At 38.5% G+C, this 19,579-nt stretch overlaps 1 protein-coding gene across 1 annotated transcript; it reads right to left on the bottom strand.

Annotated features, from left to right (window-relative positions):
- Positions 1 to 865: 865 nt before the first annotated feature.
- Positions 866 to 2,338, bottom strand: LOC127097132 (probable dolichyl-diphosphooligosaccharide--protein glycosyltransferase subunit 3B). The gene has a single exon (XM_051035639.1). The coding sequence runs from the start codon at positions 2,168 to 2,170 to the stop codon at positions 1,136 to 1,138; it is 1,035 nt and encodes a 344-aa protein (XP_050891596.1). The 5' UTR covers positions 2,171 to 2,338; the 3' UTR covers positions 866 to 1,135.
- Between the last annotated feature and the right edge of the window lie 17,241 nt (positions 2,339 to 19,579).

Genomic DNA, 19,579 nt, shown 5'->3' with positions numbered 1-19,579 from the left:
GAGTGAAGTGTTAAGTGGATCATATTTTTTTGATAAGCTAAGTAATAGTTGATAGAGATCTATGGATTTATCAAAACTAACTCGCTTAATTTTATCATCCATAGATATACCCTGCACTTCACAAAGCCAAATCCTAGAGATTAATGGCTATATCTCTTACGCACTTCAATAAAAATACAAGTGTCTCTCTACACAACTCTGAAGCATAGGTACTTCTAAAATAGTGAAGTACCCATACGCACTCGTGATACTTTTTTTTTCATTATTCCTTTTCAAGTAAAATTTGTGGTTTTTCCATATATTGATATAATACATTTACGTATTTGAGTTTCTTTGTTATGGTAACCTAACACATATTTAGACTTTTTAAACTTTTATTGTAATATTTTGTTGTGAATTGAACAGTTTAATATTGCATTCCGTACCGGGTACCGTACTCGTACATATGCATCATAGCTGCGCAATCAGTTTTAAGGGAGCATCTTTAAGACAGATATAGGCATATAGCAATCAATTTACAGCATAAATTAAATTTAAAAAAAAACGAAATGCAACATGGTCCAATTACGACTAATAACACATCCAAATAAAATGCACTCCCTTGATTATAAATTTTTTGGTGTGAAGTGCTAAGTGGATCAATTTTTGGAAGCCACTTATTAGAGATCTATGGATTTATCAAAACCAACTCTCTTGATTTTTCATTCAGCGCTACACCCTGCAGTTCAGACAAGCTGAATCCTAAAGATTAATGGCTATATCTCTCCCGAACTTACACAAAAATATAAGTGCATGCACATTCAGTTTTAAGGGAGCATCTTAAGACAGATATACCAATCAACTTAAACAGCATAAATCAGAAAAATTAAATGCAACATAATCCAGTTACCACTAACCATAAATCATCCAAACAAAAAGTACTCTGAGGATTATAAGTTTTGTTTCATACTCAAATTCTAGCTCAAATCCGAGCCACTGCCACAACAGCGCAACGACAAGCTACATTTAAAGTTCTAACATAATATAAGACATCATTTTCGGTAAGTTTTAAGATTTCAGAAAGGAATGCAAAGTTTTACATACCCAAAATTCTCGAATTTCAGAGGAAAAGAAGTCGAATAGTCCGTGCCAAACCTCAAAAGTTCCAATTAGAGGGCCAATATCCATGAATCCCATATCCAGTCTTCCAATTATCCAAAAAGACAACCTGCTTCACAGCCAAAAAACAAACCAACAGAGCAAAAATCATAACCACCCTCTGCACCTTAACACTCTTGATCTTAACAAGACCATGGCTCATGAACGCCAAAAGCAAACCCACAAGTGTATACAGGAATCCAACAGTAAAACCCTCAGCACCAAGCTGCATTCCAGATCCCTGATAGAAAAACACAAGCTTCGAAGGATCGTTACGATCCACAAGAAACATAGGCATTTTCCTTATAATATTATGCATTGCACCAGAAACACTGAAAAAGTAAACAAAAACAGAACCCGCCAACCAAACCCTAGGGTCATGCAACAGTGTTTCACCAGTGAGAAGCTTCTTCACGAAATAAGATAACCAGATCAAGAATCCAACCGTAATGAGGATGATTTTGTTTCTCGACAGAAGCGGCGGTCGATGAATGGTTCCAACGGTTAACTTAGTTCTCGATTCGACGAATTCAGCCATCGATTCCGCGAGCCGAGAGAAATCACCTTGATCCATGTGTTCGGAATCCTTGAGTCCGTGGTTAGGACCGACCAGACGGATGTGAGGGAGAGAGTTGACGCCGAATTGTGAAAAAGTGAGTTGTGATTCTTTAAAATCGATGTCGCAGAAGAAGAGTTTTGAGAGAGACGAATGGTTAGCGTTGTTGGTGATGAAGGAAGAAGCGACGATGGAGAATTCTTTGTGAAGCTCCGTGAGACGGAGTTCGGATTTGTCGCGGAGTTGCGCGGCGTCGAAGAAGATGAGAAGGGAGTAGGGTCTTGGGGTTTTGACGGAGGTTATGAAACGAGCGACGGATTGGTCGTTGAGATGGATTATTCCGGAACTGGATCTTGATTGAAGTGATAGAAGCTCGCTGGTTCGTTCTTCGTTTGATTCGGTAGCGAAGCAGAGGGAGAAGATGATGGTGGTTAGCATCCATAATGCCAATGGTGAGAGATTGAGATGGAAAGCCATGGATCAATTCGTGAAGCAGAGAAGAACTCTGTAAAGGGTTTTGATTAGGGATGAATGAAGATTGGGATGGAGGAAGACCCTGAAACGAAGAAGGGAGTGTGGAATTTGGGGAAGACTTTTGACAAATCGACTTCACTCCTTCAACACCACGTCATAATTCTCATTTTAGATATATGTTTTTTTACATATTTGTGAATTTTAATTGCAAATGTAATATAAAATATAAAGACGAAGTGTTCCATTTGGGGTTTTTTACAAAAATAATCCACTGAAAATTCCCAAAATATCATTGGTTTCAATAAAAATTTCAAACTACCCCACTTTTAGAAGGAGTCGTCAATTGAATTGGAGACTCCTCTTAAAACTTGAATGGAGACGCCAATTGGATTGACTAGGTGGCGCCTCTGTGTAGGTTTTAAGAGGAGTCGTCAATTCAATTGAAGACTCCTTCTAAAATGCAATTTTTTGTGTTATATGGTATAAGTGATAGATAAATTTGATATAAGACCAATTGATATTAATAAAATTTGTTGTTTGCACAAAGAAATCTAATGGTGATGATCGGGATCACCTAACCGACCTCCGGTCCCACATCCTCTAGCTACCATAACCCGTGGCCCTAACCTACATTGACGATTCGGTACCGGTGTTTGATCATCTGAGGGGCCAGGAGCGTCACTACCAACTACAGGAGAAGGTCTGTTGAGGTAGTCAGACAATTCGGCATAGTCTTCAGTATGCATCGATGGTGTACCGCCGTAGCTGAGCTCATGACCCATGTCAGAGAAGTTGGGATGTTGTTGACTCATTGATGGGCGACCGGGACGGTTGAAGGGAGGCATGGGTGTGAACGATGCGTCGAGGAAAGGTTGGAAAGGTTGTTGGGGTGTTTGGTAGAGATAGGATTGTTGGATGTTTTGGTTTTGTGATGTTTGGATTTCTTGGCTACGGTAGGAGGAGGGGCGATTGGTGTTGAATGATCGTTGGGTGTTCTGGCTTAGGTGACTTTGGTAGGGTGATGGGGTGGGTGCAAAGCGATGTTGAGTCTCAGGTTGATGGTCAATATGTTACTGGTGGTATTGGGGTTGGGTGTATGGAATGTTTTAGTTGTATGTTTGTGTGTTGGTTGAATGGAACGTTTGACGGACATGGGGTTGTGTGTATCCGGTTTGACACTGTTGTTGGGGGTTTGATGTTGAGGTGTCAGGTGTGTAAGTCATCTGGCGTGGGTCGTACAAGTACATATCCTCGGCGATGAACTGAAAACCAACCGATCTGTACCAAGCCATATAAGTACGACTTGGTTTTTCTTCAGTTGGCATGACTGCGTCAGTTAACACATGGTCATGACGGTGCTTCCATTTGCGACACTCCGATCTTGCGAAGCTTTGTCATGGATTGAAGTTCCATTTGTCGTTAACTTTGCGCAGATGTCATTCTCCTAGGCTAGCTGGGGGATCTGGGATATTTTGGAGCATACCGAACTGCAACTTCACACTATCACTGTTGTGCATCTCCACAATTGTGAACCGTATTATCGGTGTGCATGCAGTCCATACGGCCGCGTCTTCAGCGTTAACCTCATGGTCATGATCCAAATTAAGGTATGGACGCCAAATGAACTGAAATATGAAAGAAGATAGGATTGTAGTCAATGTAGAAGAAGTTAACAAAATATAACGAAATAATTAAGTTATTTTCCTTACGTCTGTCGGTCGAAGGTGATCCAACAGGTTGTGATACTTAGTAATACAGTGTCTTGGACATCTGTTGTAACTCATATCACGTGCAGACCATCTACACCAAAAAGTCAAAAAATATTAGTTAGAGGTGATAATCTTTAAAGAAGTAAGTAAAGATATAGCAATTTAAACAACTTACTTTTGTGCATACGGAAATGTGAAAGGGTTGTTATTGACGGGTGCTAGAGACGGTAGTCTTGACCAACCCCATGCCTGTAGCAAAGCAGCACATCCAGAAAATGTAGATGTCTCTTTGTGTGAGTTTTTGCGCAAGGAGCTATAGAGATAGGCTAGACAAGCAGATCCCCAATTGTAACTTCCTATTCTATCTACATGTCTAAGTAGAGGTAAATACATAATATGCATGCTAGAACCACTACCTTCGGGAAATAAAAACGAGCCAATTAATAGCATAATATAACACCTAGTTTTTATTATTCGAGCATCTTCGGTAGAATGCTCATCTAAGTATAAACTATTATAGTACGACTTAAGGCGTGAGAGTAGTATACCTTGACCTCTTGCATTATCATCTAACAAATCAGTGTCTAAGAGCTCCATGCAAATTGAATTTGCATAGTTGGTTTTACCATTAACAACCTTACCTTCAATGGGTAGTCCCAAAAGCATGTAGACGTCTTCTAACGTCACGGTACACTCACCGGTTGGGAACCAAAATGTGTGTGTCTCTGGTCTCCATCTTTCGCATAAAGCTAGAATGAATTTGTTATCTATGGACCAAGACAAAATCTTGCTTATATGACCAAAACCGGCGAGTTCAACATAAGGTTGAATCATCGGGTCCATATGGACATATTCGTGGACCCGAGTTCGGAACCTTGATACATCCTATAAAAGAAAGAATAAAAAACTTGACTAAGTTGGTATGTTAAAATAAAAGGGGGTTGGTGAAGATGAAAGATAAAAAGTTAACAAAAGAAAAAACTTACATATGTTGCGATGTTTGCAACCGTTCCTCTATGTGATTCGCCCATTGTGAGGATAGACGTTTTGTCGGGGGGTTGGTGTAGATGAAACTACAAGAAGTTGTTGGAGATGAAATTGTAGAAGAAGTAGTGAGAGTGATGGTGCGGAAGAAATGTTGATGGAGTGGATGTATTTATAGGCAAATGGATGGGAGCATGAAAAGTTGTGCTTGCATGGTGTCTCCACTTGAATTGGCGACCATGTACAACCTTTAAAAGGGGTCGCCATTCAAATTGGCGCCTCCATAGGGACATACATGCAAGACCTAGGTCTGATTGCTGGTTTCGAGGTCTGAATGTATGGTGTCTCCACTTGAATTGGCGCCCATGTGCAAGGAATGAGTGGGGGCGCCAATTCATTTGGAGTGTGTGTCTGCATGTCTGACACGTGGTTGTCTTGTCTCTTGCATGATGAACATGTCACTTCTTAGTAGCTTACATGGTTGACACATCATTTCGGAGTAGCTTGCATGTGCGACACGTCATTTCGGAGTAGCTTGCATGTGCGACACGTCACTCCGAACTAGCTAGCATGTGAGACATTTCACTCCTCTATTTAAGTGTCTTACTATCAACATCCAAGACACTTCACTCACATTCATCTGCAGTAAGAAAATAGTTTTCATCTGCACAATGTCATCTTCATCATTATACAGTGTCAACATTCAATACAACGGTGAAACATACGAGTCTGAGCTATATGGTTTTTGTTTTCGAAACACCGATACCATTAAACTCACGATCAAGAGAAATGCAACCTTCTTGCATTTGAAAAAAAGAATACAATCCTGTATAGGATCAGGTATTGTGTCAAAGATCACATATCAAAATCCAATATTTTTTTAGAATAGTCAATGCAAGTATTTCCCCCTTAAGGTACGAGACGATGAAGATGTTGAATACATGTTTGTTAGTCATGAACATTCAGGTTGCAACTGTATTGAGTTGTATATTACTCTTCAACCATGTATACCATCTCAACAGTCTCAACTAACCGGTCAAGATGAATTTGGTGAAGATGATCGACAATGGTCAGATGAAGTCAACCCAGAAGCATAAGCAGAAGTGGACGTCGTTGATGAAGAAGAAGAGGAGTCTGAGATACAGGTTGATCACATGCTGAACAACGACGATGAAGATGATGATCAACCACCACCAATACCTCCTAGTCATGTCTACAATCCGCCTCAACATATGACAAATATGGATCTTCACGACGATGAAACATCCAACAGTGTTTTCTATAATCTGTATCTGAGATCAGAAGGCGAATTAAAGGTGGGAGACATGTTTCGTACCAAAGAAGAATGTGTTCTGGAAATCAAAAAATTCCACATGAACAACTCTGCTAACTTTACAGTGAAACGCACTGATGCTAGAAGGTATGTTATCGAATGTTGTAACATGCTTTGTAAGTTTCATTTGGCTGCGTCTTACAAGAAGAAAAATGACTCTTGGGAGATCGCTTCAATAGACCCACCGCACAGTTGCATTGCAGCTAACGTTGAACAAGATCACCGTAAACTAAGCGCAACTTTGATATGTCAAGACATTCTGCCGTTGGTTAATAAAGACCCATCAGTGAAGGTGAGTATAATCATATCCCATATCAGAACAACATATAATTATACTCCATCTTACAAGAAAGCCTGGATTGCGAGGACAAAGGCTGTTGAACAAGTTTTCGACAACTGGGAGGATTCATACAAGGAATTGCCACGGTTTCTATGGGCACTAAAAACATATGTCCCAGGAACTGTGGCAATTATGGAGACATTGCCAGCGATGATGCCAGACGGAACCTGTGTTACAGGTAATAGAATCTTTCACCGTCTCTTTTGGGCATTTGACCCGTGCATCAAAGGTTTCGCATTCTACAAACCTATTATTCAAATTGATGGCACTTGGTTATACGAAAAATACAATGGTACTTTGCTCATGGCAGTTGCACAAGACGGCAACCACAATGTCTTTCCCATTGCCTTTGCTCTTGTTGAAGGTGAAACGGCTGGTGGATGGGGTTTCTTTCTTCGACATCTCAGAACGCATGTGGCTCCACAAGCCAATCTCTGTTTGATTTCTGATAGGCATGCTGCCATTGAGAGTGCCTACAACAACCATGACAACGGATGGAATGATCCTCCTTCTACCCATGTCTACTATATCAGACACATTGCACAAAACTTCATGTGTGCTATAAAAGATAAGAATCTTCGCAAGAAGGTGGTGAATGTTGGGTATGCTCTAACTCAGTCGTCATTTTAATATTATCGTGATGAAATTAGATTGTCTAATGAAGACGCAGGAGATGGCTAAATAACATACCAGTAGAGCAATGGACAAGAGCATTTGACAGAGGTTGTCGATGGGGCCACATGACAATAAACATTGTGGAATGCATGAACGGGGTATTCAAAGGAATTTGAAATCTGCCGATAACCGCCTTGGTAAGATCAACCTATTATAGGTTGGCTTCTATGTTCGCAACCAGAGGTGAAAGATGGAGTGCAGTGTTAATATCCGGGCAAGTATTCAGTGAGTGTTGCATGAAGGTCATGAAAGAGGAGAGCATCAAAGCTAGCACACACGTTGTAACAGTCTTTGACCGTCATAGGCAAAATTTCAGTGTCCAGGAAACAATAGACCACAACGAGGGGAGACCAAATTTAGCCTACGTTGTTAGACTAAACAGAAGTTGGTGCGATTATGGAAAATTCCAGGCCTTCCGCATACCTTGCTCCCATGTCATAGCAGCATGCGCTTATACTCGTCAAGACGCTTACAACCATTTATCTGATGTGTACAAGGCCAACACCATCATGAATGTATATACTCAAAGCTTCTTAGTACTACCAATGGAGGATTACTGGCCTCCATATGAAGGTGATATTGTTTGGCACAATGACGAGATGCGTAGAAAGAAGAAAGGAAGGCCAAACAGCACACGTATCAGAACAGAGATGGATTCCACAGATAAAATGATAAGATTATGTAGTATATGTCGTCAACCAGGACACAACAAGAACAACTGTCCCAATCGAGGAGCATCATCTAGGTCTTAAGCATTTTATAACATTGTATTTCTGTAACCTTCAATCATTATATATCATTAAGTTTTTGTTACAACGAGGTTCACAACAAACATCAGTATAAAACATCTGAAAACATATATATTTCTAACTGATTACAACAATCAAATTGACGTCGTCTCGACCGAACATCATTTCCCTAGCATCCTTATCAGTCTTCATTCGCACCCAACCAAAGATACTGTCAAGTCTCTCAATACTTCTGATCTTTTTCCCTTCTGGTATTTTCCCATCTAACCAATGAACCAGCTCCCTCTTCAGTTGATCCAACGTAGTGATGTTCCAAAACAGCATCAACATTTGAGGTTTGTCTCTCGCATAAATCACCTTTCCGTATCGGCGACGAACACCAAACATGATTTCCAAATGATTATATGAGATGTGGAACAGTTACTCACACAACGCATCTATTTATAACACAAAAATTGCATTTTAGGAGGAGTCTCCGATTGAATTGGTGACTCCTCTTAAAACCTACACAGGGGCGCCAACTGGATTGGCTAGGGCACCTGCCCTAGCCAATCCAATTGGCGCCTCCATTCAAGTTTTAAGAGGAGTCTCCAATTCAATTGGCGACTCCTTCTAAAAGTGGGGTAGTTTGAGATTTTTTTTGAAACCAGGGGTACTTTGGGAATTTCCTTGAAAAGGTGGGTTATTTTTGTAAAAAAACCTTCCATTTGACTTTAAAATATAGGAGTCCTCAAAACTAAAAGAGTTGATTTATTATTTAACTCCAATCCACTTCTACCACATGAATTTTAATGGATGATAAGAAGTCCTCAAAATTAAACAATTTATCTTTGAATAAAATAGTATTTTTTATCAATCAAATATTCCAGATGATAGTTAACCAAATAATAGAAATATAGAGTTTTTGTTGGGTTGTTATCATTACATCTGAATGCTCCGTCGTACTAGAATCCAGTTTAGCATAGTAAGATTTCATAGTAAAATTTTCTCGGTCATCAGCTAGCCAAATTAATTCATCCACTTCAACCTGCATAGGCTCGAAATCACTCGACATGATTTAAAGCATCGTCTTCCAAAACCAAGTTCCATCATCCCAAAAGCTTGCATTCGCAACGCTACCAAACTTATCAACAACCCCTTCAAATGCTTCAAAAAAGGCCTCCTTCAAAGTTTGGTTACCAATCCATTTTCTATTCCAAAAAGAGATCTCGTTGTCACTCTTCAACCTGTATAAAATATGGTTAGTACAAATATTTTGGTTTGTCTCATTCTTAAGTTCCACATTTAAAAGGTCCCTCCACCATATTGAGTCTCCTCTATTAATTGTTCTTCCTTCTTCGGTAAACATCTTCAACTCCGGATTATGGTACTTATGTCTCAAAATCCCACTCCACAATGAATCATTTCCCTTCAATATCTCCCACTTCCGTTTAAGTAGCAAGGCCTTGTTGAAAATCTCAAAAAAAAAATTATATTGAGGCCCTCTTCTTCTTTGGGTTTGCACACTTAATCCCAATTAACCCAATAGATTATTCTCTTGACATCAGAACCCCTCATAGAAAATTGGCTTGAATTCGACTGATTTCCTTCAGAACCTTGATTGGGGCTTTATAAAAAGATAAAGTATAAATAGGTATTAGGTTCATCATTGCGTTAATCAACACGACCTTACCTCCCAGAGATAGAAATCTGTTTTTTCAAACTGACAATCTATTTGCAACATTGTTGATGACGTCCTTCCACATGTGAAATCTTCTTGGACTATCTTTAAATTTCACACCTAAGAATTTGGGTGAAATCTTCTTGGACTATCTTCAACTTTCACACCTAAGAATTTGGAAGGAATATGGTATTTGCAAAAGGACAAAAAAAAGTTGAAGTATTCATACTCCTCTCACACAAATTAATCCCATAAATCTCGCTCTTATAAAAATTCACCTTTAAACTAGACAATATTTCGAAACCTCTCAAAATTGCTTTCATACCCCATGAAAGAGCATAGAATTCAAGAAGGAACACATAACCACACAAACAATAAAGGGGTGAGAATAAACTCATAATATATATTAGTGCACAAGTATGTGAGGGTAGACTAAACAAACATCAATAATTATTCGACACAATTTTTTCGCATACACCACAAAAGTATTCTCAATCACCAATACCAATATAATCATTTAATACATATGCAACAATGAATGTAATGTACTCGACACCACGACTTTACAATGCGTGTGGTACCATTATGGAAACCACAAATTCATCTCGCTTCTGAATCTCCACCATAGGACCAGAGCACACAAAATCGTTATTATCACCATAAATAATGCTTCACTGATTTCCATTTGGAACCAGCTACTCGCTCCTGAATCCTCACCATTGAACGAGAGTACACCAAAATTGGATCGAAGTCCGTACACCATGATGCATGATTCAGCATAACATGCAATATCATCAAATGACCACCATACAATCACCACAATCATTCACAATATCATAATAATTAATTTATTCGAAAATTAATAATAAACATCTATTATCTTCAAAACAACAGCCAAAAATAGCAGTCTAGTTAAATCACAACATCAAAATATGAACTGACAACTCAATTCCTTACAATTAAGCGGTCGGTGCTTATTTTAGTTGTATGACGGGTCACACGCCACACAGGTAACACATGTGATTGTCCACATCACCTTACACGTCATCACTATGACGACCTTCCCATACAATTGTGCTTGGGGACCATGATAGTCTACCCATCATATTATTGACGCATGTAAGCGCCTCTAAAACAATGACGATTTGGGTGTCATTAAGGTGACGCCCGTCACCCTGAACCAAAAATAGAACTTGTGTTTTTGCCATTGGAGTTCAATTTAAAACTCCAATTTCCACTTCCCATACCCAAAATCGAACAGTAAATATTAGGAAAAACATTATCTAACAATAATACATCATTTATCTATCAACTAACGTGCAATTTACTCATTTAATCAATGATTTTTACATACTTTATTCATCAAAATCACAATACACATATGAACACACTTTCATACCAATTTCATCAAAAATAACACATAACTCTCATGGTAAAACAATTCACGAAAATCACATAACACAACATCTAATCATAATATTACATAATGCAGTTCATGTTCATCATTCATTCATCAAAAGGGAAAAAGTTATGAAAAGCCTAACGGATTAAGAATTTCTCTCTATCCAATCATCCAATCTATACCATATTAGGAGTAATCCCCCCCTACCTTAAATTTTCTAGCAAAATATCTTCAAGCTCTATCAATGGAGGTTCTCCTAGCCCTAGCTTATTCCTTCTCCAAAATTATGTTTTACGTAGAATAATCTCAAACCCTCTTTACTAAACTTTTTATTAGTAACCTTAATCTCCTCAAACTTATGTTTTCCATCATACCCTCACTTACCCTCTTATTTACCAACATACCATATTTAATTCTAATTTTATTATAATAATAGTAATAATTCTAATTATTCCCTATTTTCCACCAAATATCTCCTTTTCTATTTTGTTTTAATTAATAATCAAAATAATTGCAAATCTAATTATTTAATTATTTTAGTTTTTTCAGTCCTCCTAGCACCCCACCAACACTCTCACTACACCCCACCAAGATCTTACATACACATACAATCATTATGCATATTTAATTAAAAACATACCAAGCACTAATTAATTAAATAAAATACAAAATAATCTGATTAAATAACTTAATCAAGTTTCAGGGTGTTACAACTCTCCCCCACTTAAATAATGTTTGCCCTCGAAAATTACCTGAAGGAAACAAAGTTAGATACAACTCTCTCATCTGACTCTCTAGCTCCAAGTTATACTCCCACCAGCTGGTCCTCCCCACACTACCTTCACCAAGGAAATCTCCTTACCACATAACTATTTCATTTCCGGAGCCTCTATATACATGAGTGATGCCTCCACAGTCAGGTCTCTCTATCACATGTACATCATCCACTTGGATCACATGAGACAAATCTGAAATGTATCTCATCAACTAGGACACGTGAAAGATATCACAAAGATTCAAAAGAAACAACGGTAATGAACCTTTGTAGGCCACTTCTCTTATCCTCTACAAGATCTTATATGGACCAACAAAACATGGAGTGAGCTTTCGAGACTTCAAAACTCGACCAACACCAGTTAACGAAGTAATCACAAAAACACATGATCTCCCTCTTGGAACTCAAGTCTTTTCCTCCTCTTATTATGATGTCTCTTCTGGAAACTTTGTGAAGCTTTCATCTTCTCTTGGATCATTTTTATCTTCTCAGAGGTCTGCTGGACGATCTCAAGTCCAAGCACCACACTCTCACCTGATTCATACCAATATAAAGGTATCCTACACCTCCTACCATACAATGTCTCGAACGGTGCCATTCCAATATTGGAATGAAAATCGTTGTTGTAGGTGAACTCAATCAACGACAAGTAGCTATCCTAAGCATTTCCTTGTTCTAACACACAAGCCCTCAACATATCCTCCAAAGATTTGATAGTTCTTTCCGTTTGACCGTTTGCCTACAGATGATAAGCATAAATTAACTTCAACTTAGTACTCGTTTCTTCCTACAAACTCTGCCAAAACCTTGATGTAAACCCTGAATCTCTATCCAACATAATACTCGACGGAATACCATGCAAGCTAACAACCTTCTCAATGTATAACTCAACCAACTTTTGCAACGAATAACAGATCTTAATCGAAATTAAATGAGCCGATTTAGTCAGTCTATCAACAATAACCCAAATGGATCACATTCCTTCGTCATCTTCGGCAAACTTGTCACAAAATCCATTAAAATGTTGTCCCACTTCCACTCAAGAATAGTCAATGGCTGCATTAGACCCAACAACTTCTGATGTTCAATCTATGACTTCTAACCAGTCAAATTGTCGTGGCTGGAAAAATTATAGAGTCACCATCATTCTTTATTCGTTCCTAAGGAACAAAGAAATAATGATAAAATATAAGGCTAAGGATGAGACCCAGGGTTCGGGAGTCGGTTAAGCAAGATAAAAATATTAGGCACCCCTCACCTCCATTGTACTCAATGAGATCCTCCTCTAAATCTAGGGTTAGTGTGTTTGTCTAAGGGAAGTTTGCTTTTGATATTTATTCTTGCTTTATTTATTTATTTACAAGAAATTATTTTGTTATTAAGAGAAAATGTTGAAAAAAAAGGGACAAAGAAAATGATTTTGGTTGTTGTACTCGCTAGAGTGCTACAACTTTATGCCTACGTACCCTCAAGTAATATGAAAGATCATAGCACTGTAGTTCTTCAAGAAAATGTTTGTTTGGTTGGTTGTTTTTAGCTTATTGAAATTTGTCAATGCATCGGGACTAAGAAATGTTTGATTTTCAAAATGCCTCAATGCACAAGGGCAGATGACTTAAAATTGAATTTGTGACATTAATTTTGATTAATTGATTAGTTTGTTAAAATATTATAGTTAATGTAATTAGAAATTAAATTAAATTACATATATATACATAATTGATTCTATTTGAGAATATTAAACATAATTAATTGACGAAGGAGAAAAATTGGTATGATCTCGATTAAACCCTAATTAATCCTAATAATTTTTAAATACTAACCCTAAAATCAATCGCGGAATTATTATAATAAACCTTAATCGTAAAGCATATTTTTGTATTTTTTAATTATTAATTAGAAATAAAATAAAGTCTTAATTATTAAAATTAATTTATTAACTAAATTAATTAATTCTTGATTAAATGCTAATGATAAAAATTCATTAATAAAACTAATTATTAAGAAAATAAGTTAAATTAATTAAATTAAATTAAAAGGGCAATGGGCGTGATTTGTGTTGAAAACATCAATGGGTCAGGCAAAGGGCGTGTGAAGAGCAATGGGGAGGGGGCATATTAGACTCTGAGCCCATGTTGGAGTCAAGGGGTCCATGTAGAGAGTCAATGGTTGACTCTCATCTAGAAACGTTGGATTGATACAATGAGATCCAGGCAAATCTCATGAGGAATGTTGGATAATCATACTTGGTGAAGGTATTTGAAACGGATGGACCAGATAGACAGTTAATATATGGTGTATGCTACATATAGGGTATGGAATCATCAATTGACTGAGATAGTCAACTGATACAGGGCATCACCGAGCGCCACTTGGCGCACCTCAAAGAGAATTTGGATGGGGTATATAAGGAACTTTCCTTCAGATAGTTTCATTTCTTTCCTTTCTTCCTCTCTCTTCTGTCCCGCTCTCTCTTATCTCTTCTCTCTTAGCCTCACCTCCGACCACCTCTCAAAGCCCAAAACCACCCTGACCCCTAGTTTCCGGTTGAAATTTAACCGAAAACTTCAATCTTCATCTAGAATTTCCAAGTTCCTTCAACCCTAAACCAAAATCCTTTGAACCTTAAATGAGTTCAGATGAACCCTAACAATCTTCCACCCAGAAACCCAAGAACTCTAACCCTTCAGATGAACCCTAAGGTTCTACTGATGAACCATAATCCTAAGAAGATGAACATTCATCTTCTACCTCCACCAAAACCTGGGTTCAACATGATCCCTACCCAGAAACCCTTAAACGATGAACCCTAAGGTTCATCAGATGAACCCTAACCCTAACTTAAACCCCAAAACTCTCTAAACCTACCCAGATCAGCCCCAAACCATGGTCATTCCATAAATCAACCTACCATGAACCCCAATCAACACTTTAAAACACAAAATCACACAACAAAATAGCAATTGTAACACCCTTCTAAAAATACCCCAATAATTAATTAATTCAACAAAACATAAATCAGAGTAAATATGCAGTTAAGGGTGTCACACAATCATATCACACCATTCACCATAATAATTGTCATGCTCTTTTATTAATTCAAAACATAAAGTATTTGCATAAATACGCAGCGGATAGAAATCAAATCAATCATGCAGAACATGTAACACATTACATGTAAAATTATTCCACAAGGTAAAACATCCCATCCCGATGTTACATCTATCAGAGCATGACCCACTAAGGAGACTACACTAGACTCCAAGCACTAGCTTCTACTCAATCACTGCTCGTTACCTGAAAAATAGTTGTAAGGGTGAGTTCCTCAATCAATATAATGAGCATTATAAAATATCATGTCATGTTAAGTAATTTAACACATTAATCACCCTAATCACATCACACATTCGGTAACGGCACATCAATTCAAATCTCATACTCGATACCAATACAATTCATGCTCATACTCAATATCAACACAAACACACGTATAATATTGGAATACATCCATTCATATTATACGCCATACACATATTATGCAATGAGACTCCATGCATGCGGTACCGACTATTTGTGAACATATAGTTCACCTCACCGTCCAAATCCAGGCACGGCTACCAAGCCCACTAGTCCCACTCATTTGAGACCTAGTGACTCACTCACTAATTCCTCACCATGGGAATTAGCTACCACCCCAAGGGCCATGCTATGCACGCTAATTCACCTAGCATGCAAACATCAACAACAGTCCGAAATGACTAACTCACTAATTCCTCACCATGGGAATTAGCTACCACCATAAAGGCCACAATATGCATGCTAATCACCTAGCAATGCTAAATCATCAACCACAATTCAAGAATAGACATATGCTCACACTCTAAGCCATAAAACAGTCTATTCACAAATGCACACATAATTGATACATTCACAAGATCATGCATACCATCACACATCATCAGTATTTTATCACATAAGCATATCAGATCATGCCAAAGAACAACCACAGTATTAGCACACTCTACTAATACCTATACTACTCAAAACAACGGGAAATGATCCCTAATATATCGTACATCAGCTAAATCACATTACTCAGCTGAACAACCAAAAACTGCACAACAACAGCACAGAAAAATCACAATCCTGCCCATACGCGTACTGCCTAGTCCCATACGCGTATGCTACGCGTATCACTTCCCCATACGCGTACCAACAGAGACCAAACTACGTTCAAAACATCATCTTCCTCATCCATACGCGTATTGCCTGGTGCCATACGCGTACCAGACCATCTCATACGCGTATTGCCTACTGCCATACGCGTATGACCAGAAACCAGACTTCCAGATCTGCTATGGCTTTCTCTGCTACGAGATCTATCCAATTCAACCTTCCACAGTCCAATTTTACACATTATTCGTTCATATCCTCTAACACAAATCATACCCTATTCGATTTCACAAAGTCTAACATTATTACATCTAATTCCTACGAATTTCCTTCATTTATAATCCAAATTTCGTTCATCCAATATTTCACAAATTTCATCATACATCATTCCCATCAGAGGTAAATCAATGGTTTATCACTACCCAGTACATATTATCCCATAATACCCATTAAACGATGATAAACCCCCCTTACCTGAGTTAATCCGGCAATCCTTCAGCTTCAAGCTCTTCCTTTCTCCAACCCTTGTTCTCTGGCTCTGCCTTTTGCCCTTTTTCCTCTTTTGAGTCGCTTCTCTGTTTTCACGTGAAAACCTCTTTTTACCAAATGGGATCTTTTCTAATTCCAACTTTTATTCCAATAATAATAATAATAAAATAATCCAATAATAATAATCCAATTAATTAATTAAATTAATAAATATTATATTAATTTAAATTAAATAATTATCCTTATTTCATCGGGGTGTTACAACTCTCCCCCACTAAAAGAGTTTTCGTCCTCGAAAACATACCTCAAGCGAATAACTCTGGATAAGACTCCTTCATCTGACTCTCAAGTTCCCAAGTCACATTGCCACCTGCTGGTCCTCCCCAAGCTACCTTTACCAAAGCAATCTCTTTACCCCGCAACTACTTCAACTCTCGATCCTCAATCCTCATAGGTGATGTTTCAACAGTCAGGTTATCTCTCACCTGGACATCATCTACTTGGACCACATGCGACGGATCATGAATGTACCTCCTCAACTGAGACACATGAAAAACCTCATGCAAATTCGCAAGTGACGGCGGTAAAGCGATACGATAGGCTACCTCCCCTATCCTCTCCAAAATCTGATAAGGACCAATAAATCGAGGTGTCAACTTCTTCGACTTCAAAGCTCGACCAGCCCCAGTTATCGGAGTAACACGAAGAAACACATGGTCTCCCTCTTGAAACTCAAGTGACTTCCTCCTCTTGTCGTGATAACACTTCTGACGACTCTGAGCAATCCTCATTTTCTCCTGAATCATCTTAATCTTTTCCGTAGTTTGTTGAACAATCTCCGGTCCAACCACAGCACTCTCACCGGACTCATACCAACATAAAGGTGTCCGACATCTCCTACCATACAAAGCTTCAAACGGTGCCATACCAATGCTCGAATGAAAACTATTGTTGTAGGTAAACTCAATCAAAGGTAAATAACAATCCCAAGCACCTCCCTTTTCCAAAACACACGCCCTCAAAAGATCCTCCAGTGACTGAATCGTCCTCTCAGTCTGACCATCAGTTTGCGGATGATATGCAGAGCTCAATCTCAGCCTAGTTCCCAAAGCCTTCTGCAAACCTTCCCAGAACTTCGATGTAAATCTAGGATCTCTGTCCGAAACAATACTCGACGGAATACCATGCAAACTTACAATTTTCTCAATATACAACTCAGCTAATCTCTCTAACGGATAATCCATTCTGATCGGAATGAAATGAGCCGATTTTGTCAATCTGTCAACAATCACCCAAATAGCTTCAAAGTTCTTAATCGTCCTCGGTAAACCAGAAACAAAATCCATACTGATACTGTCCCACTTCCACTCTGGAATAGCCAACGGTTGCATTAGCCCAGACGGCTTCTGATGCTCAATCTTTGACTTCTGACAAGTCAAACAAGAATAAACAAAACTTGCAATTTCTCTTTTCATTCCCGGCCACCAAAATAACTTTTTCAAATCATGATACATCTTCGTAGCTCCAGGATGAATACTCAGGCCACTACGATGTCCTTCCTCAAGAATACTCTTCTTAAGTTCGGTAACATCCGGAATACACACCCGATTACCAAATTTCAAAACACCATTCTCATCAACTCTGAATTCACCACCTTGACCTTGATTCACTAGAGTCAACTTATCAACCAAAAGCACATCGGATTTCTGACCCTCTCTAATCTCATCCAGAATACCACTCGTTAACTTCAACATTCCCAGTTTAACACTATTGTGAGTACTCTCACACACCAAACTCAAGTCTCTAAACTGTTCAATTAAATCCAATTCCTTAACCATTAACATAGACATATGCAATGATTTCCGACTCAATGCATCAGCCACTACGTTTGCTTTACCCGGATGGTAATTCAACCCAAAGTCATAATCCTTCAGGAACTCTAACCATCTCCTCTGTCTCATATTCAGCTCTTTCTGATCAAACAAATACTTTAAACTTTTATGATCACTGAAAACCTCAAATCTTGACCCGTACAAGTAATGCCTCCATAACTTCAGAACAAATACCACGGCTGCCAACTCTAAATCGTGTGTCGGATAGTTCCTCTCATGAACCCTCAGCTGTCTCGAAGCATAAGCTATAACCTGCTTATTTTGCATTAACACACCACCCAAACCCAACAATGAAGCATCACAGTAAACCTCAAATGGTTCCGATGGACTCGGTAATATCAGAATAGGAGCAGTAGTCAACCTTCTCTTTAACTCTTGGAAACCTTCTTCACATTTTGAGTCCCAAACAAACGCTTGCCCCTTTCTAGTCAACATCGTCAACGGTAACGCCAACTTAGAAAATCCCTCGATGAATTTCCTATAATAGCCTGCAAGTCCAAGAAAACTCCTTATCTCAGAAACTGACTTCGGAGCTTCCCACTTAGATACCGCTTCTATCTTAGAAGGATCAACAGCAACACCACCTCTTGAAATCACATGACCAAGAAAACTAACCTCTTCTAACCAAAATTCACACTTAGACAGTTTAGCAAATAACTTCTTTTCTCGTAGAACTCTTAAAACCATTCTCAAATGCTCAGCATGCTCTTCTTCAGATTTCGAATACACCAAAATATCGTCAATAAACACCACAACAAACTGGTCTAGATACGGATGGAAAATCCTATTCATATACTCCATAAATACTCCAGGCGCATTAGTCACACCAAAAGGCATTACAGAATACTCATAATGTCCATACCTTGTTCTAAAAGCAGTCTTCTGAATATCCTCAGTTTTCACACGTATCTGATGATATCCCGATCTCAAATCTATTTTGCTGAACACACTCGCACCAACCAACTGATCCATCAAATCGTCAATCCTCGGCAAAGGATACCGATTCTTGATTGTCACCTTATTCAGTTGCCTGTAATCCACACACAACCTCATAGTACCTTCTTTCTTCTTAACCAACAACACTGGTGCACCCCACGGCGACACACTCGGACGAATAAATTTCTTATCCAATAGATCTTCCAACTGACTCTTCAATTCAGTTAACTCAACAGCAGACATACGGTAAGGAGCCATCGATATCGGCCTAGTACCAGGTACCAAATCAATCGAG

Source organism: Lathyrus oleraceus, chromosome 6, assembly GCF_024323335.1.
Source record: "Lathyrus oleraceus cultivar Zhongwan6 chromosome 6, CAAS_Psat_ZW6_1.0, whole genome shotgun sequence".
Lineage (NCBI taxonomy): Eukaryota > Viridiplantae > Streptophyta > Magnoliopsida > Fabales > Fabaceae > Lathyrus > Lathyrus oleraceus.
The sequence above is the reverse complement of the archived record's forward strand: the minus strand, read 5'-3'. Positions and strand labels throughout refer to the sequence as shown.